Here is a 27,722-nt window from a genome sequence, read left to right as displayed (position 1 = left end):
CTTGACAGTCATTACCTTGACACTTTTGAAGATTACAGGCCAGTGACTTTGTACAATGTCCCACAAATTAAGTTTATTTGATGTTTCTACCTGAGTAGATCTAGGTTATGCATCTTTAGAAGGAAAATCCAGAAGTGATTCTGTGTTTTTCTCATTTCACCCTATCAGGTGGGGCAAGATTTTGTTTTGCTCTATTCCTTCTGATGTTCACCTTGATCATTTGATTAAGTTAGTGCCTCCCAGACTTCTTAAACGTAGAGTTATTCTTTCTCTCTTAGTAACTAGTAAGTATTTTGTGAGGAGGTGATCTGAAATTATTTAAATTTCCCATTCCTAATCAAACTTTTAAATCATCCATTTATTTACATATGTTTATGGGTTCATGTTTTCTTATTTTATTCAGTGGGTTATAATCCATTACTGTCATTATTTATTTTGTTTCTAAAATTGTCCTTAGTTTAACCCTCCCATTCAAGCTGGCTTCCCTGTCATCTTGACATGCCTCTTCATTCTTTGAGCACTTCCTTGCTCTCTGGCACAAGGTTTTCCAGGCTCATCTTGTACTTTCTCTGCCCTGACCCTGATATCAGTCATTTCTCAATGGATCCCTGTTTCTTTTAGTGGAAAATACATTTAGAAGCTAAGTCTGGGCCTTACTTATTGCTATTGGGAGCTCAATTTCCCAGGCCCTCTCAATGGACAGAGTTAGGTATATATGTATATAAATACACACATACACAAATATATATTTATATCTATATCTATCCATTTCTCTCTGTCTTGAAAATATTGGTATCTCCAGTTACAAGCCAACATCACCAAGGTTCACTCTACTTTTCTCTCTCTTCATATTTCTAACTCCCTCCTTAAAAAGTGAGAAATCTGACTCCTTACTGTAGTTGTTTATTTGATCACCTCTCTGTAAGTAAGCAGTCTCCCACATCTACTGCCACCCCCTCCCCACTCAGGCATCTTTCTCATCTTTCCCATTCCTGTTTATCTGTGTAAACACCCTGCTCACCTTCCTGGGACTCTAACACCTTATGGCAGGACATCCCACAGGTGGACACCCTCCTTTCACTGATGGGGCTTTGACATGTTATGCCAGGCCACCCTATGCATAAACACTTTCCTCTTCTGGACATGGACACCTTCCTCGCCCTGTTTGGGTTTTGACACTCCTTGCTAGGCCACCCTTCTGCAGGGATATCCTCCTTTACTTTGCTAGTTTTCCGACTCCTTCTGCCAGACCACTCCTCCCTCATGGATTTCCTCCTCACCCCACCCGGGCTCCGACTCTCCATACTGGGTCACTCCCCCGTGTGTACACCCCCTTCACCCTGCTTGCATGCCAGTGTACCATGCTGAGTTGCCCCTAAACATGGACACCACCGTTACTCTGCTTGGGCTCTGATACCCAACTCCAGGCTGCCTCTCCACTGAAGATAAGAATGCCATCTCACTCTTCTCCATCAAGTGACTTGAGGAGTGAATTGCTCATGGAGGGAAAGGGTTAGGGGGAAGAAAATGATCAGCCACCTCATGGCTGAGCTCCTCTACTTACAGTATAGGTTGTTCTTTCAGAACTTTAATTATTTTCTTAATTTCTTTTAAATAATTTTGAATTTTAAGTTACAGCTTTCAACTTATTTGGGGCCACATTTATTTTGGGGGTTATTTTCATTAGCTTTTAAACATTCATTTTCTTCTCCTTTTCTTGCAATGTCTTTAAACAGGGTTGTATCAAAATCCTTTGTTTTTCCCCATCTTTAATGAGAAGAATGTCCTAGACTATTCGGAAGAGGCTTCTGTGTGAGAGCAGAGGCTTCTGTGCATGAGCCACAGTAGCTTTCTTCATGGCGCAAAGACTTTCCCTTTGTTGTTATCATGAAGTATTGAGATAATATAGGTACTTCTCTGCTTGATTGAGAAAGCCTTCCTGCTGTTATCTTGTTCTTTGCCAGAGTTGCACGCACCTTGCCTCACAAAGTACTGCTCTCATATTTGAACACTGTATTTTGTTATTATTACATTCGAGGTCTCCCTCCTCCGTCCTCTGCCTTCCACGCCAGTCCCTCCTTCCTGTTACATGAAATATCTTTCTCCGTGAGATCTCTGGTGTTTCACCCTGTTCAATTAGGATTCTGCTACTGAAAATTTTTCTTCAGAGTGAGTCTCTAGTTTACTAAAAGCATGTATTTATTGAATATTTCTGAGATTCTCAAGGGTTTAAGCCACTTCTAATTGTCTTTTTGTGGGATTTTTTTCAAGTTCTGCTGGTTATTCTCAGATTCTATTGCTCAGAATCCTGCTAAGTACTGGACCTTCTCATTTTAGGAATCAGAATCTGATGGTAATTTCTGGGACCATTGGCTTGTAGGGTCCATCAATTTCCTTTTCTCTTCACCACTACCAGTTGTGGATCCTGCTGCTATCACATGATTTGGCTATGCCCATCCATTTTCCAGGGCCATGGAGATTCCTTGATACCTGCTTTATTGAAGATATCGCCTATAGTTGGGTTTTTTTGTTTGTTGCTGTTTGTTTGTTTTACTATCATATGCTCATTTTATTCTTTCACTATAATATGTATTGTTTTTATGAGGGGACTTGGGGAAATTAATTTTTAAAAACACTACATTATTGTCATGTTCTTGCCATCAGAAATACCAAGTGATCTTTTAAAAGTATAAATCAAATCATGTCAACCCTATCCCTACCTTCATCTCAGACCTCATCTCCAATCATTCTACCCCCCTATGATGGTTAATTTTATGTGTCAACTTGAATGGTCCATGGGGTGCCCAGCTATTTGGTCAAACATTATTCTAGGTGTTTCTGTGAGGGTGTTTGGGGATGAGGTTAAACTTTAAATAGGTAGACTAAGTAAAGCTGATTGCCCTCTCTAATGCATGGGCCTTATCCCATCAGTTGAAGGCTTGAATAGAACCGAAAGGCTGATGTCACCCTGAATGAGAGAATTTTTCCTGCTTGATAGTCTTTGAACTAGGAAACCTGCTTTTTTCCTGCCTTCATACTCAAACTAAAACATCATCTCTTCCTCTGTCTCAAGCCTACCAACCTTCGGATTGGAACTATACCATCAGTTCTCCTGGTTCTCAGGCCATAGGACTTGTCCTGGAACTATACCTTTCTCTTTCTCTCTGTCTCTCACTCTGACTTGTACACCACTCTCTCACCACTCTGTTGCAGCAACACTGGCCTTCTTATGGTTCAGAATACCCTTAAGGAGATTTTCATATCTTCTTCTCTCTGTCTGCAATAATAATCCCTATCTCATTGCTTTGTTTTATTTTTTTCACAGAACTTAACCATCATCAGAAATTATACTATTTTTGATTTGCCTACAGTTGTGTCCTTTGGTGGAATGTAAGCATCCTGAGGGTGGGACATTGCCTTTGGTACTGCTGAACTGGGACAGTGCCCAGTGGACAGAGGTATTTTATACGTATTTGTGAAATGAATTCAGAATTTCTGCTAATATCAACATCATCACTAGAATCCCAAAGACATTTTTGATTTTCCAAAGAGGAATGCAAAGACCCAATAAACAAAAGTTATGATCTATAATAAAAGAAGAAATTACTCATTTTCCATCATTTGTTTTCATCTTAACATGAAATTTAGGGTTTTATTGTTATTCAGGTATTTATATAGGTGATAAATATCAGAGACAAAGATGGATAAAAAAAATTGAACTTCTTACTATTGGATACTTACTCTGACATTTCTTTGAAATGCTAATTATTCTTTGAATAACTATCAGATTGGAATTCACACATATTTAATTCTGTGCCTTAGCATGAAATATCCACTTGTCAAGAAAGAAGTGTGAAATTAAATGAGACATGTTATGAAAAACAGTTTAATCTATATACTTTGCCTCAGTTTCATCTAAAGAAATAGTAAGAAAATACAAAAATTCTTTTCAAAGTATATTTTTAAAACTATACAAACATGTCAAACTAATAATCTTTACTGAGTGTCTAATATAATAAATTACTATCACCTTTCTTTGTGAAAATGAAACCCTCTAGATTAGAAATTGTTGTTGTAATAATAGAAACACATATTTAATGTGTTCTATGCCACAGGCATGGTTCTAACTCCTTTACTTTTATTTTTTTCATTCAGCTTCACAACACTTTTAGTTATATACTATTACTATCATCATTTCCAGGTATGAAAATATAAACATTGCCAGAGTTTATTTTGAAGAATGTATTAATTCTTCTTTAAAACTTGGTATACAGGCTAAATCAGTTATCTATTGCCACATAGTAAACCACCCTAAACTTTGTGGTTTAAATCAACAGCCTTTTGTTTAGCTCATGATTCTGGTATGTGTTTTCTTCTGGTCTGGGGCAGACTCAGATAATATTGCCTGGGCTTGTTCATGCAACTGTGGTCAATTGGCAGATTGTCCTGGAGTTGGTTAGTCCTGGTCGGCCTTACTCACATGTTGAAAGTTAGCTGGCCTTCTGGTGTGTTAACCATGCCCTTTTATTTTGGAGGGATTCTTTTTTTTTTTTTTTTATGCTTTGACATCTTGGGACCTTGCTGACTCTGCAGACACTGCCCCTCCCAGGGCTAGGTAATTCTTAAAGATAGTAAACAACTCACCTGAAGACACACTTTTCATATGCAAACCAATCTAAAACCATACTCTAACCACTTTCTTTATCAGGTTCTCACACTGGGCCACTACCCACCTGCCCTAATCACAGCAGAGCCAGGTACCAGATAACTAGGAACAATCCCTATGGCCTAGAGCCTAATGAAAAGACTTGAAGTAACCAGTCCTAAAACTGCTTACCCTGTTTTGTCCATTACTTCCCATAGAAAGCACAATAAAGGCTCTTGTCCATCTTTTCCCCCACTCATTCTGCGTCTTGACTAATACTGGTGCTTCCCCATGTGTCCCTTCCACCCCCAGTGACATGGCACGCTCCCTCCTCTTGGGATCTATGACTATAACAATCTGTCTTTTCAGTGGCAATTGTCTCCTGATCTGTTAGGCTCATTATACTTGGGGGAAAAAAAAGAAAAAAACCCCTACAATTTCAAACATCTGGGTAATGTATCATTTCATCATCCAGTGGGCTAGCCTGAGCTTGTTCACATAGCGGCAGGGTTCCAAGAGCCACAAGAGAACAAGTCCCAGTCCATGAGTGCTTTTCAAGTCTTTCTTATATCATGCTTGCCATTGTTCCATTGACCAAAGAAAAGCACATGGCCACACTTAAAGTTGCTTGGGAAGAATGGATACAGGCTTGGGGTGTGGCTACAGGGAGCCTTTGCAATTGGAGTCATAACTGCAATCAATCCACCCAACAGCAATTTCAGGAGGTTTCATGTCAATTTCACATTGTCTTTGATCTGAGAAGTCCTTAGGGTTTGGGCACTGAAATAAGTAATATTTGCCTTTTCACAACTCATGGCAAAAATGTTAACAACTATCACAATGCTAAGAACTATTATTCAAAAGCCTAGGCTTATGAGCTAATAACTAAATTCTCTTTTACTTAGAGAAGTGACTGCTTGTGACTAGAGCACTTGGACAATATAAAGCATTTTGGAATGGCGATTATAGTTGTTTTGATCAAGCCACTGAAGGGATGGTAACCTAATAATGATATTCATAGGAAAATTTAAATAATATTATGCCCCTAAATATCTCATTATTGTGAACATGATCAGAAACCTCTTGACTGAGATTTACAGAATCTTTTTCCTATAATAGACTGACTCTTTTCAATTTTTCCTCTCAAACTTAAACCCTTTAGCCTTCTTCAACAACTTCTCAGTAAAATTCTTCCCTATTTCAGAATTCTTCATTCCTTCTACATTATTTATGCATTACTGTCATCTCATACCAACCTGCTTATGCTGTAAAGCATTATAGGGGAGCCAAGTAGCCCAGGAAGAAAAAAGAGAAAATAAATTGGAACAGAACACCAGATTTTATTTTCTCTTAGTATTAGCTTACCTCCATGAAGCAGAAGAAACTCTTTTCATCCACTTTCCCCAAATTCCAGAAATAGTCATAAACAGGAGAAACATGTCTCTCCTCACAAAGAGCCTACTTGATTGTCATTGAACCCTAGATTGTTCTTTTATCTTAATAGTAATATATTTTCCAGGCCAGTGGATATAGGAAATCTGATAGACCTTAGTTTGAATCTCAGCTTAACCACTTACTAGATGGGGAAACTTCAGAAGCTTAAGTTGTCTACATGTTAATTTTGACTCCTAAAAAATGGATATAATAGAGCATAAACTTGAGCCTTTAGAAAGAGTTTAAGGCTGTCTTGCCTTACGCTCCACCCATTCTTCTACCCCAAGAAGGATTTCTGTTGTGAGGGTAGGGAAAAATGGAGTTAGGAAGGACATAGTGTTGCTACATTAGAAAGGGATGGAGTTTTTATGGGACGATAAAGTGCTTACAGTAGTAAGGGATGAATCAGATTGTTTCTCTTTTAGACTGTTGTCTCTCGGACCTTTCTTCCTGTCACTCTTGTTTCTTTCATCTCAGGATACCACTGTGTTAGGTCTAGGCAGGGGGATGTCTTCATTTGGAAAAGCCAAACAGGAGCCAGGGTGAGGTCTGGGGATATGTAAATCCAGGAACGTACCTACTTCTATCAGCTCCAAGAAAGACAAGAGTATACAGACCTGGGGCCAAACTTGAATAAAGAAAGCCAATTTGTCTGTAGCATTCTTTGAGCAAATATCTATTGAGACTTACTGTCATAGCCAATTTGTTTAGCCAATATTCTGGCCAAATCTCTTTCTGTCAGAAAATCATGATTATTATTAATCATTTCACAGGATTGTTATGATGATCAGATGAGGGGATATAAACATTATCTCTAATTCAGTGCATATTAAATAGCCATACCAAATAAATGTTACTTGTTAATTTATAAAAACTTTGGTGTCTTGGGTTTATAATAATGACTAACTTTTTTAAAGTGTGAGTCAGCAAGTCAAGTTTGAATTTGTTGTTATTAACTACCACATTGGCTATATTTTACTTTTTCATAAGATTAGGTTATGGGCTTATCAGGTAATTTAACTTTTGGTCATGGCAAATATTTAGCTGAATTTTTTTTTGAATTTTGTTTTATTTATTTTTTTATACAGCAGGATCTCATTAGTTATCCATTTTATACATATTAGTGTATATATGTCAATCCCAATCTCCCAATTCATCATACCACCACCACCACCACCCCCTGCCATGTTCCCCGCTTGGTGTCCATACATTTGTTCTCTACATCTGTGTCTCAATTTCTGCCCTGCAAACCAGTTATCCATTTTATACATATTAGTGTATATATGTCAATCCCAATCTCCCAATTCATCATACCACCACCACCACCACCCCCTGCCATGTTCCCCGCTTGGTGTCCATACGTTTGTTCTCTACATCTGTGTCTCAATTTCTGCCCTGCAAACCAGTTCATCTGTACTATTGTTCTAGGTTCCACATATATGCGTTAATATACCATATTTCTTTTTCTCTTTCTGACTTCACTCTGTATGGCAGTCTCTAAATCCATCCACGTCTCAACAAATGGCCCAATTTCGTTCCTTTTTAAGGCTGAGTAATATTCCATTGTATATATGTACCACATCTTCTTTATCCATTCATCTGTCGATGGACATTTAGGTTGCTTCCATATCCTGGCTGTTATAAATAGTGCTGTAATGAACATTGGGGTGCATGTGTCTTTTTGAATTATGGTTTTCTTTGGGTATATGCCCAATAGTGGGATTGCTGGGTCGTATGGTAATTCTATTTTTAGTTTTTTAAGGAACTCCATACTGTTCTCCATAGTGGCTGTATCAATTTCCATTCCCACCAACAGTGCAAGAGGGTTCCCTTTTCTCCACACCCTCTCCAGCATTTGTTGTTTGTAGATTTTCTGGTGATGCCCATTCTAACTGGTGTGAGGTGATACCTCATTGTAGTTTTGATTTGCATTTCTCCAATAATTAGTGATGTTGAGCAGCTTTTCATGTGCTTCTTGGCCGTCTGTATATCTTCTTTGGAGAAATGTCTATTTAGGTCTTCTACCCACTTGGGGATTGGGTTGTTTGTTTTTTTAATATTGAGCTGCATGAGTTGTTTGTATATTTGGCAGATTAATCCTTGTCCATTGATTCGTTTGCAAATATTTTCTCCCATTCTGAGGGTTGTCTTTTCGTCTTGTTTGTAGTTTCCTTTGCTGTGCAAAAGCTTTTAAGTTTCATTAGATCCCATTTGTTTATTTTTGGTTTTATTTCCATTACTCTAGGAGGTGGATCAAAAAAGATCTTGCTGTGATTTATGTCAAAGAGTGTTCTTCCTATGTTTTCCTCTAAGAGTTTTATAGTGTCCAGTATTACATTTAGGTCTCTAATCCATTTTGAGTTTATTTTTGTGTATGGTACTAGGGAGTGTTCTAATTTCATTCTTTTACATGTAGCTGTCCAGTTTTCCCAGCACCACTTATTGAAGAGACTGTCTTTTTTCCATTGTATATCCTTGCCTCCTTTGTCATAGATTAGCTGACCATAGGTGCATGGGTTTATCTCTGGGCTTTCTATCCTGTTCCATTGATCTATATTTCTGTTTTTGTGCAAGTACCATGTTGTCTTGATTACTGTAGCTTTGTAGTATAGTCTGAAGTCAGGGAGTCTGATTCTTCCAGCTCCATTTTTTTTCCCTCAAGACCCTTTTGGCTATTCGGGGTCTTTTGTGTCTCCATACAAATTTTAAGATTTTTTTGTTCTAGTTTCATAAAAAATGCCATTGGTAATTTGATAGGGATTGCATTTAATCTGTAGATTGCTTTGGGTAGTATAGTCATTTTCACAGTATTGATTCTTCCAATCCAAGAACATGGTATATCTCTCCATCTGTTGGTATCATGTTTAATTTCTTTCATCAGTGTCTTATAGTTTTCTGCATACAGGTCTTTTGTCTCCCTTGGAAGGTTTATTCCTAGGTATTTTATTCTTTTTGTTGCAGTGGTAAATGGGAGTGTTTCCTTAATTTCTCTTTCATATATTTCATCATTAGTGTATAGGAATGCAAGAGATTTCTGTGCATTAATTTTGTATCCTTCAACTTTACCAAATTCATTGATTTAGCTGAATATTAATTAAAGTGACCAATCTAAAAAGTAAACTGACTTCCTTTGCTAATTTCTTTGGCCAGGTTTTTACACAGTATGTCTTTAAAAGACAAATTAGGTCATTAAAAAAAAGCATGGTGTATTTTAAATCTCAGTGAACGTTTATGTTTTATCTTAGAAAAAAATATAAAGAATAAAAATTATCATCTTTGGTTTCTTTTCTGCATTACATTTTCAAAGATCTAAAGAAATTGAAAAATAACTAATGCTGTTTCATAGAAGAAAGAAAGTTAGCTTTGTGTTAGTAGCTCAACATCAGTTTCTTGTAAAAGACACTCACTTTTTAGTGATATTGCATTGTTTACCTATGTTTAAGCCTGAAAAAAATCCTTTTTGTCTAAAACATATAATCTGTATAGAATTAATCTTAATTTTATATTTGAAGTAACACGATCAGGATTATTAACCTTAAATTACTCCTAATTATACTTCTTTTCAAGATTTTGTTTTTGAATTTATTTGCTGGCAGAAGGGCAAAGGAATGTCATTATATATGCTTGATCTACCTGCCTGATGTCCTACTGCACAATGATTCATTTACTCCAAGAGTTTGAACGTGGGTGTCCCATTTTAAGAAAACCTGATTTTATCCAATGTAAAACATACTCCCTGGGAACAAAGGAGAAGGGTGGGCAGTTACTCAATTAATACCCAGTTCATACCTTTGAAATGCACCGTAAAGTAATTCAGGAAGATCTGGTTCATACACACACACACACACACACACACACACACTCATTTTATACATGGCACTGTAGGCTCATGGGTATTTCATAAAGTGAGGATATCACTGTGTAGCAATAAATCAAATGTCTGGACATTGCACAAGTTGTATCAGGGCTTTCCAAGTCCTTTGTAAACAAGCATCCTGACCTTCTTTTTCCCTTTTGCAGATGATCTCTCTCAAGAGGAGCACAATGATCCCCCAAAAGAATATGATCCTGGGCAATTTGCAGGCCTTCTCCATGGATCCTCTCCAGCCTGTGAGTCCCCTGAAAATCCATTTCATCTCTATGGGAAAAGAGATGAACGTGAAGAAGGAAAAGATGAAGTCAGTTTGACAAATAGTCCTTTGCCTTTCAAGCAGACTCCAATAGAAAATAACTCAGAACCTTTGGTAAAGAAAATTAAACCCAAAGTAGTCAGTAGAACAATTTTTCACAAAAAAAGCAACCAACTTGAAAACCATACCATTGTTGGCACAAGAACAACTAGGAGTGGATCCCGGAATGGGGACCAGTGGATTGTGAACACGGGGGGATTTGTGGAGAGAGCCTGTACCCTGGGAAGAATAAGGTCATTGCCAAAAGCCCTGATCGACATGCATTTATCAAAAAATGTCTCTAAATCGGATTCTGATCTCATTGCCTACCCTTCAAATGAGAAAACATCAAGAGTTAACTGGACTGAATCTTCAACTGCTGATCACAGTTCTAAAGGGAATTCTGAAAGAACGCCATCCTTCACTTCCGAATGGGAAGAAGTAAGATTTGTTCTTATTATTCCTTATTTAAGGCTTTAGCGTTGAGGGGGTTTGGGGGGAAGTCTCTCAAAGGAAAAAAAATTAACAAACACATATAGTTCCAAGTGGAAGGGAAAGGCTCTAGGAATGTCACATGATAATTTCACAGTGAATGCGAAAACAACACATGACGGGAAATCTGTTGTTTCTATAGAAATTGATATCAAGCAGAAGTAATAACTAGCTATGAGGTACAAGAAAATGTTCACATTGTGTCCTACCAAGCATTGCAGCTGACAAATTGAGAAAAATCTTTGTATTTTTGTTGCTCCATATCATTTTGTTACTTACTAAACTCTTTTTTAGCTCATCTCCCTTCTTTAAAGTATCTTATAGTTTCAGAAGAACTTTTATAATCTTAATGATAAACAGAATGGTCCTGGCCTTAAGTACCATAAAAAAAACACAAATTACTTAATATTTCCCTTTACAACTATTAGAGAGACATTAAAGAAAAATATGTTGCAGTCCAGTATCACCAATTTAAGCTCTACTTAAAGACAAAGTCTTTAATTTCATAGAATTACTTAGAAAGCAAGTGTCCTTGTAAGGTTATAAAATATCATCCTTTGTCCCTGAGGAGGACTACATAATAAAGTAATGAAGTCTCATGCTTTTTCTTGAATTTCTTCAAAGAATGGACCATACTCTTCCTTGGCATTTCATTCTAACATGTCACATTTTGTCTCTCAGAAGATTGTGCCAGAAGATTGGTCACTATAGTATTCTGAGAACTAGAAATGGAAATGGCTCTGGTATTGACATTCTGAATTGAGCTGTTTGAGAAAATCACTTAATCTCTCTGCATCTGTTTCAGGGTGAACAAAATGAGACATTTAAGTAATGCTCTTTGTCCTTTCTGAAATCTCCTGTCTTACTAAGGTTGCTGGGATGATGAGGAGAGGAATTAAACCATAAATAGCTAAAGCTCTGACAGTCATATCTTCCTATAAATTCCATGGTAGTAGATTGATAGTTTATTCAGATCTATCCATTTCTTACATTTATTAACTCTGTGAATAACATCTGGAGATCCTTTTTGGAACAAGGCAGGATTAATTAACATTTAAGTTACCTCTTAGCATCAAGTTGTTTCCATGCCTAGATTCTTGTGATTACATGCTACAAATCAGCTTGTGGCTGGTTAAACCATTTAACAAGGACTTGGTTTCAATGGTCATGTATGCCCGAGAGGGTAAACGTTGTCACGTGAATTTATCTTCAGCCCCTTCCCCATCTGAGTTTAAAGAATACACAATTTCTAACTTACTGACCCATGTAGGTCCAAACAAAGTTCATTTTAGGAAATACAAAGAAAAGGCAAGCTGATTTTGAAAGTTTAAGAAAGGGAAATATAATTTGTATTTCTAAAAGCATTTCAAAAGATGTCTGCCTCCCTTTAAACCTTTCTCTGTCGGTCTCTTAATTGTTGTATTGCAATGGTAATACTATCAAGAATATATGCTTCTGGAAAAAAACATATGCTTCTGGCATTTGAAAGTATTTTAAAATGCAATGCTGTATGCTAAGTGAAATGAGTCAAACAGAGAAAGACAAATACTATATTATATCACATATATATGGAATCTAAAAAATATAACAAACTAGTGACTATAATTAAAAAGAAGCAGACTCACAGATATAGAAATCAAACTAGTGGTTACCAGTGGCAGGGGAGGGGGCAATATAGGGTGTGGGGGATTAAGAGGTACAAACTATTGGCTGTAAGACAGGCTCAAGGATGTATTATTGTACAACACAGGGAATATAGCCAATATTTTGTAATCACTGTAAATGGAAACTAACCTTTAAAATTTGTATAAAAAATAAAAATAATCTAAACATTTTAAATAAAAAATAAATAAAAGTGCAACACTAAAAGTGAATGTAATAATTCCTTTATATGGTTTTTGTTTTCACAGATTGACAAAATAATGAGTTCCATAGATGTTGGAATTAACAGTGGACTTGAAGAAATTAATGGTGAGAACACAAGTAAGGAAACCTCTCCTCTATGTTGTAAGGAATAAATGTGCTTATGAACTAGCTGTAGAAATGATAGGAGTGTATAGATAATTTCATGTTTTACCATAACAATAGTAGCTACAAATTATTTTTTTCCATTCATATCAAACAACTATAACCTCTAAACAACATCAATTATACTGATTTAGCAAATTGAGAGATTTTTCCCCATGTGTTATTTTACTATGTCAGTTAACATTAATGAAGTTCCAACTTTATGTAGAGCTAAGTATGAAGCAATTCAAAGTGTTGTAGAACAGGGTAACAACACACTACTATTTCTCATTCCATGAAACGTCCCATTCATCCTGGCCAAAGTGATTAACAACTTCTCCTAAATTGTAAGCTCCAGTATGGCAAGAACTATGTGTTATTCATCTTCTTGTATCCCAGAATACCTAGCAGAGTGTCTCACAAATAGTCGGTTCTGCAATCACCCTTACAAAGTGTTGTTTTCTTCCCTATAATTAAAGCTCAAGAGTGGAAGGTCATTTAAAACTTTAAGTTAGTAGTGATAGTTGATGTTTCTGTAGAGATGGTAAGATTAAGGTCTGAAGGAGAGAAGCCTAAATATATCAGAGGGGAAACAGTTACAGTCCTTGTGGCCCTCTGATAGTCACCAGAGTCTTTTAAACAGCACTCCAAGTGACTGTTAAGCCCAGGAAAGTTGGAGAAGTGCTCTCTTCTGGTGCACTGGGCCTGGGTAGACAAGAAGTGACATTGAAATCTGGGGTTGCAGTCAGTGAAGGGAATATTCAGGTCTAAATGATACCCTTGCAGGAGCACCTCCTTGCTCCTATGCTGGGACAAGTATGAACTTAAATTGTTCTAGTATGGCTGGGCTCCATGTTAGTCAAGTGATAATTTCTTAAAAGACTGGACAGTTTTTTTTTCCTAAAACGCGTGTTTGTTTTAGAATTTATTAATTTATTTTTGCTGTGTTGGGTCTTCGTTTCTGTGCGTGGGCTTTCTCTAGTTGTGGCAAGCGGGGGCCACTCTTCATCGCGGTGCGCGGGCCTCTCACTATCGTGGCCTCTCTTATTGCGGAGCACGGGCTCCAGGCGCGCAGGCTCAGTAGTTGTGGCTCACGGGCCTAGTTGCTCCGCGGCATGTGGGATCCTCCCAGAGCAGGGCTCGAACCTGTGTCCCCTGCATTAGCAGGCAGATTCTCAAACACTGCGCCACCAGGGAAGCCCTAGATTTTAAAAACTGAAAAATTATGAAAAAAAGTACCAAAATTGTGTGCATTTGTTTAGTGACACAAGCTTGATGGCATGTGTAGCTAGCTCTCTCACACAGAAATGCTGATAAACATTGAGGACTTTTCCAGTATCCAGAGAACTAGCCTAAGAATGTATGTTGCCATATAGTTCTTTCAGATATGCTTACAGAATAATTTCAAGAAAGCTGTAGGAATGCAGATTTTTGACTGATGTGAAGGTAAGAATGTATTTTCTTATCATAGTAAGTTCCCTGTTACTGAGAATATTCAAGCAGAGATTTAACGCTTCTCTGTTGGAAGACTTAGGTGACATTGAACATTCTAATGTAAAATTCTTCAGATAGTACCATAGAATTGTGAAAATATCATAAACTTGATTATAATGAAAATAAGTGCAAATGTTAAAATTGCCACTCAGGCAAAATTGCCTTTGAAGGGCATTTTAATAATAAATAAATCCACAGATTATATTCCCTTAAATTACCCTCGTTTCACCTCTCAGATCACCATCCTACCCACTGCCTTTATTTACTATTTTTCTACCGTGATAATGAAAATGAAGAGACTCAGTCCCCAAAGCATCATTACTGTTAACAAAGACTGGTTCTGTATGCGCCTTAATTTTCACTTCTTAATTACACACTAGTTATGCACTAAGTGATTGACCATAACATGTGGCATTACAATTGGCCATTAGGCCATTTGTAAATTACAGCTTTAGTGGTGCAGGCTTTTCCCTCTCGAGACTAGACAGAACTAGAGAAGTGATAGGCAACCCCGTGAAGATGACATTCCACAAATAATGTATTGGGTACTGAATGTGGCCAGGAAATCACATGGTGGAATAAGAAGTCAGACAGAAGTGAATTAAAATATCAGTCCTGCTATTTACTAGCTGCTTGATCTTCGGCAACTCACTCAGTTTCCCTATCAACAGAAGTGGAGATATTAATGTAGGATCATTGTAGAGACATATACAATGGCATATAAGTAGAGTCTGATACATGTAGACGTGTATTAAATTTTAGCTCTCCTTTGCCCTATCATGAGGGAGATGCTGTTTTAGACAGTGTGGGCATATCAAGGTAAACACACATAAGCGCTTCTTTTAAGAACTTTACAATGTCAGGTTGTCTCATAGCCTTCATGTTAAATTTGCTGTATTCCCTGGAATTGTGACATGTCAGTTAGAGTGCAGGCCATAACAAGCCTGACAGTCAGATGGTACCAGAGAAGAGTAATTACTAAAAGAGAGCATAAAACTCCAGGCTACCCCGGCAAGGAGAAGAGAATAATCTAGATGTTTGTTTGTTTGTTTGTTTGTTTGTTTTGGCTGAGTTGGGTCTTCGTTGCTGTGCACCGGCTTTCTCTAGTTGTGGCGAGCAGGGGCTGCTCTTCGTTGCGGTGCGCAGGCTTCTCACTGCGGTGGCTTCTCTTATTGCGGAGCACGGGCTCTAGGTGCGCGGGCTTCAGTAGTTGTGGCACACGGGCTCAGTAGTTGTGGCTCACAGACTCTAGAGCACAGGCTCAGTAGTTGTGGCGCACAGGCTTAGTTACTCTGCGGCATGTGGGATCTTCTCGGACCAAGGATCAAACCCATGTACCCTGCATTGGCAGGTGGATTCTTAACCACTGTGCCACCAAGGAAGTCCCTTTAGAATGTGTTGATTTAAATGTTCTAAATTATTTTTCTGAAATCTGATTATTCTCTTTTTGCTTGACAATGAGGAAGAGATGTGCAATAAAATCAATGGGAAGTAAATTTAGAGTGAGCAAGAGGCAATGGTACTTTACCTAGTATTGTGTTGTCGGCATCTAGAATTTTGTTTTGGAAGGCCACTGAGCCAAGCACTATGACTGGCTTCATCACAGATACATAGTTTTATGAGCATTTATGATGTTTGTTGCTAAAAACCTCAGAAGGTGATTGGGAGACTAAAATCATAAGCAGTGGAGATACATGATGGATCAAGGATCAGCATTAAATTTTCCATGCTCTTGCCCCTTATGTTTCATTGTTTTCATTTGCCCTCCTCCCGCCCCACTTGAATTTGCAATTTCAGGTATTTTTGTAAACAAAATACTTATTGGACGAGGAAGGGAGTTGGAACTCTTCCATCTTCATTCCTAAAAATATGAACCAGCTCAAAGTTTGAGCAGTCTCTATGAGTCGTATAACTAGTTTTACCCATAGAAATCATTTTTCTCTCTTTAAAAAAATTTCCTCAGCAATTATACAGTAGTTTGAAGCTTATCTGGCAGCCCCAACTCTCCAGGACTAAGATAGAAATAAAAGTAAATAACATTTACTGAATTTATTTTAGGTCAGTCCCTTAGGTTCTCACTCAGACTAATATTAATGGATGGTTTTCACAAACATAACGTCTGGTTTCCCACTTGAAATCAGACTTAAATGCCAAACAAATTGGCATTGGCAGTAAGATTCAGTTATATCAATACCTCATATTATGTAGAACATCCTGCTCTTTGGTGATGCTATATATGTGATATGATAATACATTCTATGTCATCGTGTACAGCCATGTATAGGATTTTTTCAGAGAACAGATTTTAGGGTTAGATAGATTCGGCTTCACATCCCAATGTTGCACCTCAGTGGCTTTGTGACCTCTTTGATCTCAATTTCTTCCCCTATAAATTCAGAGTTTTAACAACCACCTTATAAGACTCCTGCAAGGTTAAATTATACGATTGTACTACTGTAGCCTAAAACATAGCAGGTGATCAATAAATATAAATTCTCTTATCTTCTTATCCAGGTATGCATGATTTACCTTTCTAATTAGAGTGTACACCACACAGGGAAGATACTTGGGAAATCTTTATTTTTGATCAGTAAAAACTATAGTTAAGATATAACTATTCATATTCTAAGTTTTTTTCATGTGGAGTTTTTCCTGAAGTTTTATTTCTTAAGCATTGTCTTTGTCTCACAAGGAAGTACTTTCATGTTAGGAAATTTACCATATTCACTGGAACTACTTCATGTTGTCACACTTTCCACGAATCAAGTTGATTATCTTCTTGATGAGATGGAGGATCACTTAAGTAAAGTGGAGGCAATAATTGGCTCCACAGGATCTGCTTATTGTTTCACAACAGCAAATATGCAAAGTAACCAAGTGCCCAGACTTTACAGTCCAGGGGTGGCTGATAATCTTATAAACACCCTCCTATTTCTAAACTGGCCTCACTCATCTCCTGCTACAAGGACTTCAGGTATATGGACTATATTAGATTGATCCTCAGGTACCTGAATATAAAAAATAGTATTTAGTTAAAAGGTATTTTTTGAGGCTGGAATTTTTGTCCTTATACTTAAGGTTGAATTGTATTCAAAGAGAAATATTCTAGAATCTTATCTTTTAAAAATCTACTCTTGCCAATATATGAATTTCATCTAAATTTTAATTATAAATGATTTGTAAAGGATTTTACCATAGAGTACACTGTCTGTATTGGATAGATAAAGCAACTCTTAAGTTATTTGCTGGAGAATATATAGCTCTGAAAGCAGCAGTTAACAATAATCTACAGCCCTGCTTTCTAAGCTTTTGCTTCTCTTCCTCCAAGAGTCTGAAGGCCAGGTTACAGTGCAGGGTTCCTTATAGCCATAGAGACTTTCCATGGAGAGTTTCTAGGAATTTAGCGACTCGCTAAGGCAGAGTAAGTGTTCTCTCCTCCTGAGCTAAGCTCCACCTTCTCCCTGGTCTACAGGAACAGAGAGAGCTCACATGATCCTTTCCCCAAAGAGAGTCTATTTCTAAGTGGCTACGGCAGACATCTCCACAGCCCCAGAAGCTGCTCCTCCCTGATGTTTTGGTTGCTTCCAGACCCCTGATATTTACTCATACAGCTTAGATCTGCATCCGGAGGTTCTTTGCCATCATTGTAGCTGATAGCTGTCCTCCTGCTAAGGTTGCTGATGGGAAATCATTCCTCAAACTCCAGGAGAACACTTTTTAAAAAAAAATGTATTTACAATTTCCTAGAGTTGCTCTATTAGAGAAATGACAAAGAGGAAAGAAGCTGAATTGTATTCCATTTTTACTGTGTGCCAGATGCTGCGCAGTTTACTCCTGTGAGCATTCAGTTCTCCAGATAACTCGGTGAGGTATTATTATACCCATTTTATAGATGAAGAAAGGCTAAGAAAGGGTAACTTGTGAAAGTCAACTGCTTCAAACCTAGGTTTGTTTCTTCCAGAACTTCATACTCCTTTCAATAAAATATGTTACTATAAAGAACAACAGAAGCCAGCCCTTTGCTTCTTTCTCTTTAGTTCAATTCATAAGCATATGCACTATGGGGAGCCACCTGAGGTGTTTACCTGTAAAACCAACCACTTTCTCTTAGCAAAGCCTAACTATTGGTATGGAAGACTTTAGCTTAAACCCCAAAGCCCTCCCAAAGCACAGGCCACATGGTCACATATTTAAATGAATCACAAACCTGAATATCTCCTACCTCCCAAAAGTGAACGCATATGCTAATAATGACTTGGGTTTCACTTATTTTCAGAGGAAGAATTTTCCTTGCCTCCAGTAATATTTTTTCCATGAACTATTAAATGGCACATAAAAGCCTCTCTGTGAAATGCTTTGCAACAGGCATTAACTTATTTTTTTATTTGTATTTCTTTTTACAGCATTATTTTTAATAGAACCAACTGGGGAAGGTGGGTAGTGGCATATGTTAGCATACAGGCACACTATTTTGTCTAAATCAAGAGAGGATTAATTTTGATTATTATTTTATGTAACATTTCACTGAGTAACTTAGTTTTTTTTCAGATAGATTAAGTCTAAGAAACTCCTTAATAATAGAATAAACATGTAACAGTGTGAGGTACAGTAATCATTAGGCTAGCATGAGTTAACTAATCTTTATCAAGAGATAGTGTTTAATCAACCAAACAATTGTGTCCTTAGCACAATAGACACTAAAATTTATTTAACATCTTTTAATGACTATTTCAAATAGTCATTAAAAACTAAAATAACCTACATAATAAAGATTTTGATCACTAAAATATGTCTGAGATTCTCTGGTTTTGAAATTACAAGTAATATTCATATGTGAAATTTGTTTTCTCTTAAGTATGAAATTGTTGGGTGTTATTCTGTGGCCTAATATTTGCCTATGATGTATCAATAGTTAGAACTGGTACACTGTTTTCAATTCAACGAAATATTTAACCTTCTAGAAGAGGCCTAGAGAGGTGAGCAAGTGCCATCTTCTACTGTAGTTATACCGAAATACTTTCCATAACATCTTTCATATATGATCAATCAACATCTGCTCACTACTTCCAGAGACAATATATTCTATCACTGGGAAGCTCAAATTGTTGAAAACTCTTTTTTTTTTTTTTTTTTTTTTTGCGGTATGCGGGCCTCTCACTGTTGTGGCCTCTCCCCTCGCGGAGCGCAGGCTCCGGACGCGCAGGCTCAGCGGCCATGGCTCACGGGCCCAGCCGCTCCACGGCATGTGGGATCCTCCCAGACCGGGGCACGAACCCGTGTCCCCTGCATCGGCAGGCGGACTCTCAACCACTGCACCACCAGGGAAGCCCGAAAACTCTTTTTTTCAAGTCCCTTCTATCCATTTTTCTCTTAAAAAAATTTCCAGTGAAACAAAGGATGGATAATGGCCCATTATTTCTAATATATTATGAGTATCTTCAGGATATGGCTGATATTTTTGATAGACCATACCCCCTTGCCCATTCACCATTAAGCTGAAAAACAGTGCAAAGAGTCTCCTTTATAGACACTTTAAAAATACTAGTTGCGTGACTTCTATATAAATGTCAGTGCATTTTACAAAGTCCACCATTAACAACCTCATACTTGTAAGAGAGTCGGAAGTAAAAATAATTGGGAGTAATTTGAAATATAGACAACAGACCTTCGTAAGTTATGGATCATCATAATGATTACTTTCAGATACAAATTTGTTTTCCCAAAATACAATGAAGAATGAAGTGATAAACATGGGTCACTTACCCATGAGAAAAACTTCATAGCTTATACTGGTTGTTTCTATGATACACTATTCTGGTAACAAAGGGCTTCTCATCTACTAGTATTTTTGATACTTAAGTATAAACTTCTAGAGAGTTATATAAATTTAAGAACAGTGGTACCCAGCAATATTACTTTTATGAATGTATCCTAAGGAAACAACAGGACAAGAGCAAAATATGTGTATGTAAAGATGTTCATATCAGCATTGTTTATGATCATTTAAGAAATAGAATCAAGCCAAATCACCATTAATAGAAAATTTGTAAAATGAGTTACTGTAATTCCTTATGATGAAATGTTAAATAGCTAATTAAAAATGACATTGTATCTATATTTACTACCATGGAAATAGAACCATAATATATTACTAAGTTGAAAAAAGTAGATAACCAAGTAAATTATATTCCATTTATTAATACACATGCATGAAAAAGATCTGGAAGGACATATGCAAAAAAATTAACTGTGAATATTGCTGGGTGAGATTATCAGTGATTTTTATTTTCTGCTCTCTTAAATTTTCCGAAATTTTTAGAGGGAGTGTATATTACTTTTATTTTCATTGTCTACATCATTCACTAGGAGAAAGTATATGCCAATTTAGTAAATAAATAAAATGGTAAACAAATTGCAATTTATGCAGTCACAAATATGCAAATACATATACATAAATACTTATATGTGAAACATATAAATGTTATAGCCATCAGTGGTGATTAAATTTTGCCAAGTGAACGCCTTATTAAATACATGATTAAGTCTTTTTATTAGTTCTAAGTTAAAATAGGTGTGTTTCAGTGGTTGCAGAAAGGGGATTCATTTGATTTATTTTCAGTTTTTGTTACTGCAAAAACTATTTTTAAATAACTACACAAATTTTTAATATATCCGTAACCCAACCCCGATCAAATGATTTTTTTTTTTCTTTTGCCCATGTCCTGGTCTGTGTACATATTCTAGTGACCTTCTAGCCTTTGTCTATGTGCCCAGTCAATTCTTATGTATTAATAATTTTATAGATAGAATTTTGCAATCTTCATTTTCATGTTACCATTTCACAAAACTCTGTTTTCTTACTTTTATTTCTTACCACCTTGCTTTTTCACTCCTATGAATATCAAATGTTAACATGGAGTATATACTTGCGCTTTTTTTCAGTTTCTTTCATGCAATTACAAACAAAGATGATAGATACATACATACATACATACATACATACATACATACATAGATAATAGACAGGTAGATGTTGCTTATGTTTTAAAAATATGAAATCATGCTATATACATTTCTCTGCAGCTTCTTCTCATTTAACAATAATCATGGCTTTACCTTACTTTTATAATCAGTAAATAATCTGTGAAACAAAATGCATTTGTGAAGTTCATCCTCAGTGAGGAAGAGAGCTCTGATCTGATTACTACTCCCACCACTGAACTAACTTGCTGTGTGACTTGCAAAATAACACCTCACAATGGACCTAAGTTTCTTAATTTGAAAATAAATGGTAGGACTATATCTTTTCTAACTCTATAATTCTATGACTCACACTTTTATCTTTTGTTTTATGGGTTATTATTTGGCAGAGTGTCCTTCTTTAAAGCTTTCCACTTAATTTCTTAAGGACAAATAATCAATAAATCTCAACTATGTGTTTTTCAACTAGATTCTTCTAGGAATATTGCCAGATCCTCATTTAACATTGCTTTTAAAATATATTAATGTAATAGATGCGTATTTTAATTGATAGAAGTGTGTAAGATATTTAAGTTCTTTGTTTTTATATGCAAAAGTGACTTTCTCCAAAGCATCTCAGCTCTTTTAATAAACCTTATCGAGGAGCTTCAAGATGGCGGAAGAGTAAGACATGGAGATCACCTTCCTCCCCACAAATACATCAGAAATACATCTACATGTGGAACAACTCCTAAAGAACACCTACTGAACACTGGCAGAAGACCTCAGACACCCCAAAAGGCAAGAAACTCCCCACGTACCTGGGTAGAACAAAAGAAAAAAGAAAAAACAGAGACAAAAGAATAGGGACAGGACCTGCACCACTAGGAGGCAGCTGTGAGGCGGAGACGGCAAATGGGGGTTGGGGGGAGCTTCAGAGCCACAGAGGAGAACGCAGCCATAGGGGTGCAGAGGGCAAAGCGGAGAGATTACCGCACAGAGGATCGGTGCCGACCAGCACTCACCAGCTCGAGAGGCTTGTCTGCTCGCCCGCCGGGACGGGCGGGGGCTGGGAGCTGAGGCTCAGGCTTCGGAGGTCAGATCCCAGGGAGAGGACTGGGGTTGGATGCATGAACACAGCCTGAAGGGGGCTAGTGCGCCATGGCTAGCCGGGAGGGAGTCCGGAAAAAGGTCTGGACCTGCCAAAGGGGCAAGAGACTTTTTCTTTCCTCTTTGTTCCCTGGTGCGTGAGGAGAGGGGATTAAGAGCGCCGCTTAAAGGAGCTCCAGAGACGGTCGCGAGCCGTGGCTATCAGCACGGACCCCAGAGATGGGCAAGAAACACTAAGGCTGCTGCTGTAGCCACCAAGACACCTGTGTGCAAGAGGTCACTGTCCACACCTCCCCTCCTGGGAGCCTGTGCAGCCCACCACTGCCAGGGTCCCGTGATCCAGGGACGACTTCCCCGGGAGAACGCAAGGCGCGCCTCAGGCTGGTGCAAGGTCATGCTGGCCTCGACCATCGCAGGCTCACCACGCATTCCATACCCTTCCTTCCCCAGGCCTGAGTGAGCCAGAGCCCCTGAATCAGCTGCAACTTTAACCCCGTCCTGTCTCGGGGGGAACAGAAGCCTTCATGTGACCTACATGCAGAGATGGGACCAAATCCAAAGCAGAACTCCAGGAGGTATGCCTACAAAGAAGACAAAGGGAAATCTCTCCCAGCAGCCTCAGGAGGAGCTGATTAAATCTCCATAGTCAACTTGATGTACCTTGCATCCCTGGAATACCTGAATAGACAATGAATCATCCCAAATTGAGGCAGTGGACTTTGCGAGCAACAATATATATATTTTTTTTCCTTCTTCTATTTTTGTGAGTGTGTATGTGTATACTTCTGTGTGTGGTTTTGTCTATATAGCTTTGCTTTTACCATTTTATTTGTCCTAGGGTTCTGCCTGTCCTTTTTTTTTTTTTTTTTTTTTTTTAGTATAGTTTTTAGAGCTTGCTATCATTGGTAGATTTGTTTTTTGGTTTGGGTGCTCTCTTTCTTTCTTTTTTTTAATTACTTTAAAAATTTTTTAATTTTTCATTTTTCATTTTAATAACTTTATTTTATTTTATATTCTTCTTTCTTTCTTTCTTTCTTTCCTCCCTTTTATTCTGAGACGTGTGGATGACAGGCTCTTGGTGCTCTGGCCGGTTATCAGGCCTGTGCCTCTGAGGTGGGAAACCCAAATTCAGGACATTGGTCCACCAGAGAATTCCCAGCTCCACGTAATATCAAATGGTAAAAATCTCCTAGAGATCTCCATCTCAACGCTAAGACCCAGCTCCACTTAACGAACAGCAAGCTACAGTGCTGGACACCCTATGCCAAACAACTAGCAACACAGGAACACAGCCCCACCCATTAGCAGAGAGGCTGCCTAAAATCATAATAAGGTCACAGACAACCCAAAACACACCACCAGACATGGACCTGCCCACCAGAAAGGCAAGATCCAGCCTCATCCACCAGAACACAGGCACTAGTTCCCTCCATCAGGAAGCCTGCACAACCCACTGAACCAACCTTAGCCACTGGGGGCAGACACCAAAAACAATGGGAACTACGAACCTGCAGCCTGCAAAAAGGATACCCCAAACACAGTAACTGAAGCAAAATGAGAAGACAGAGAAACACACAGCAGAGGAAGGAGCAAGGTAAAAACCCATCAGACCACACAACTGAAGAGGAAATAGGCAGTCTACCTGAAAAGGAATTCAGAATAATGACAATAAAGATGATCCAAAATCTTGGAAATAGAATGGAGAAAATACAAGAAACATTTTAAAAGACCTAGAAGAACTAAAGAGCACACAAAAAATGAAGAACAACACAATACATGAAATTGAAAATTCTCTAGAAGGAATCAATAGCAAAATAACTGAGGCACAAGACTAATAAGTGACCTGAAAGATAAAATAGTGGAAATAACTATTGCAGAGCAGAATAAAGAAAAAAGAGTGAAAAGAATTGAGGACAGTCACAGGGACCTCTGGGACAATATTAAACACACCAACATTCGAATTATAGGGGTCCCAGAAAAAGAAGAGAAAAAGAAAGGGATTGAGAAAATATTTCAGGAGATTATAGTTGAAAACTTCCCTAATATGGGAAAGGAAATAGTTAATCACGTTCAGGAAGCACAGAGAGTCCCATACAGGATAAATCCAAGGAGAAGCCTGCCAAGACACATATTAATCAAACTATCAAAAATTATATACAAAGAAAAAATATTAAAAGCATCAAGGGAAAAACAACAAATAACACACAAGGGAATCCCCATAAGGTTAACAGCTGATCTTTCAGCAGAAACTCTGCAAGCCAGAAGGGAGTTCCAGGATATATTTAAAGTGATGAAGGAGAAAAACCTACAACCAAGATTACTCTACCCAGCAAGGATCTCATTCAAATTCGATGGGGAAATTAAAACCTTTACAGACAAGCAAAAGCTAACAGAATTCAGCACCACCAAACCAGCTTTACAACAAATGCTAAAGGAACTTCTTTAGGCAGGAAACACAAGAGAAGGAAAAGATATACAACAACAAACCCAAAACAATTAAGAAAATCGTAGTAGGAGCATACATAGCAGTAATTGCCTTAAATATAAATGGATTAAATGCTCCAACCAAAAGACATAGACTGGCTGAATGGATAAAAAAACAAGACCCTTATATATGCTGTCTACAAAGGACCTACTTCAGAACTAGGGACACATACAGACTGAAAGTGAGGGGATGGAAAAAGATATTCCATGCAAATGGAAATCAAAAGAAAGCTGAAGTAGCAATTCTCATCTCAGACAACATAACTTTGAAATAAAGTCTATTATAAGAGACAAAGAAGGACACTACATAATGATCAAGGGATCAATCCAAGAAGAAGATGTAACAATTGTAAATATCTATACACTCAACATAGGAACACCTCAATACATAAGGCAACTATTAACAACCGTAAAAGGGGAAATCAATAGTTACACAATCATAGTAGGGGACTTTAACACCCCACTTTCACCAATGGACAGATCATCCAAAATGAAAATAAATAAGGAAACACAAACTTTAAATGATACAGTGAACAAGATGGACTTAATTGATATTTATAGGACATTCCATCCAAAAATAAGAGAATACACTTTCTTTTCAAGTGCTCATGGGACATTCTCCAGGATAGATCATATCTTGGATTACAAATCAAGCCTTGGTAAATTTAAGAAAATTGAACTCATATCAAATATCTTTTCCAACCACAACACTATGAGACTAGATATCAATTACAGGAAGAAATCTGTGAAAAAATACAAACACATGGAGGCTAAACAAAACACTACTTAATAACCAAGAGATCACTGAAGAAATCAAAAAGAAAATCAAAAAATACCTAGAAACAAATGACAATGAAAACATTATGACCCAAAACCTATGGGATGCAGCAAAAGCAGTTCTAACATGGAAGTTTATAGCAATACAAACCTACTTTAAGAAACAAGAAACATCTCATATAAACAACCTAACCTTACACCTAAACCAATTAGTGAAAGAAAAAGAAAAACCCAAGGTTAGCAGAAGGAGAGAAATCATAAAGATCAGATCAGAAATATATGGAAAAAAAATGAAGGAAACGATAGCAAAGATCAATAAAACTAAAAGGTGGCTCTTTGAGAAGGTAAACAAAATTGATAAAGCATTAGCCAGACTCATCAAGAAAAAAAGGGAGAAGACTCAAATCAATAGAATTAGAGATGAAAAAGGAGAAGTAACAACTGACACTGCAGAAATACAAAGGATCATGAGATTACTACAAGCAACTATATGCCAATAAAATGGACAACTAGGATGAAATGGACAAATTCTTAGGAAAGCACAACCTTCCAAGACTGAACTAGGAAGAAATAGAAAATATAAACAAACCAATCACAAGCACTGAAATTGAAACTGTGATTAAAAATCTTCCAACAAACAAAAGCCCAGGAACAGATGGCTTCACAGGCAAATTCTGTCAAACATTTAGAGAAGAGCTAAAACCTATCCTTCTCAAACTCTTTCAAAATATAGCAGAGAGAGGAACACTCCCAAACTCATTCTATGAGGCCACCATCACCCTGATAGCAAAACCAGAGAGGGATGTCACAAAGAAACAAAACTACAAGCCAACATCATTGATGAGCATAGATGCAAAAATCCTCAACAAAATACTAGCAAACAGAATCCAACAGCACATTAAAAGGATCATACACCATAATCAAGTGGGTTTATCCCAGGAATGCAAGAATTCTTCAATATATGCAAATCAATCAATGTGATACACCATATTAACAAACTGAAGGATAAAAACCATATGATCATCTCAATAGATGCAGAAAAAGCTTTTGACATAATTGAATACCCATTTGTGATAAAAACCCTCCAGAAAGTAGGCACAGACCGAACTCTCCTCAACATAATAAAGGCCATATCTGACAAACGCACAGCCAACATCGTTCTCAATGGTGAAAAACTGAAACCATTTCCACTAAGATCAGGAACAAGACACTGTTGCTCACTCTCACCACTATTATTCTACAGAGTTTTGGAAGTTTCAGCCACAGCAGTCAGAGAAGAGAAAGAAATAAATGGAATCCAAATCAGAAGAGAAGAAGTAAAGCTGTTATTCTTTGCTGATGACATGATACTCTACATAGAGAATCCTAAAGATGCTACCAGAAAACTACTAGAGCTAATCAATGAATTTAGTAAAGTAGCAGGATACAAAATTAATGCACAGAAATCTCTTGCATTCCTCTACACTAATGATGAAAAATCTGAAAGTGTGAAATTAAGGAAACACTCCCATTTAGAATTGCAACAAAAAGAATAAAATACCTAGGAATAAACCTACTTAAGGAGACAAAAGGCATGTATGCAGAAAAAACTATAAGACACTGATGAAAGAAATTAAAGATGATACAAACAGATGGAGAGACATATACCATGTTCTTGGATTTGAAGGATCAACATTGTGAAAATGACTCTACTACCGAAAGCAATCTACAGATTCAATGCAATCCCTATCAAACTACCACTGGCATTTTTCAAAGAACTACAACACAAAAGTTCACAATTTGTTTGGAAACACAAAAGACCGTGAATAGCCAAAGCAATCTTGAGAGAGAAAAACAGAGCTGGAGGAATCAGGATCCCTGACTTCAGACTATACTACAAAGCTACAGTAATCAAGACAGTATGGTACTTGCACAAAAACAGTAATATACATCAATGGAACAGGATAGAAAGCCCAGAGATAAACCCACGCACCTATGGTCACCTTATTTTTGATAAAGGAGGCAAGAGTATACAATGGAGAAAAGACAGCCTTTTCAATAAGTAGTGCTGGGAAAACTGGACAGGTACATATAAAAAATGAAATTAGAACACTCCCTAACACCATACAGAAAAAGAAACTCAAAATGGATTAAAGACCTAAATGTAGGCC

The 27,722-nt window shown here is 37.4% G+C and overlaps 1 protein-coding gene across 1 annotated transcript in view; it reads left to right on the top strand.

Moving 5' to 3' along the window:
- Window positions 1–27,722, top strand: part of ANKS1B (ankyrin repeat and sterile alpha motif domain containing 1B) — a 1,077,938-nt gene that overhangs the window by 609,490 nt on the left and 440,726 nt on the right. Inside the window, exons 13-14 of the mRNA XM_067009945.1 lie at window positions 10,100–10,689; window positions 12,651–12,723. Of these exons, the coding sequence (XP_066866046.1) occupies window positions 10,100–10,689; window positions 12,651–12,723 (663 nt within the window). The remainder of the gene's footprint in view (window positions 1–10,099; window positions 10,690–12,650; window positions 12,724–27,722) is intronic.

This window comes from Kogia breviceps, chromosome 12 (genome assembly GCF_026419965.1).
Source record: "Kogia breviceps isolate mKogBre1 chromosome 12, mKogBre1 haplotype 1, whole genome shotgun sequence".
NCBI classification, from domain to species: domain Eukaryota; kingdom Metazoa; phylum Chordata; class Mammalia; order Artiodactyla; family Physeteridae; genus Kogia; species Kogia breviceps.
Note: the sequence above shows the minus strand (reverse complement) of the source record. Positions and strands in the feature narration are given on the sequence as shown.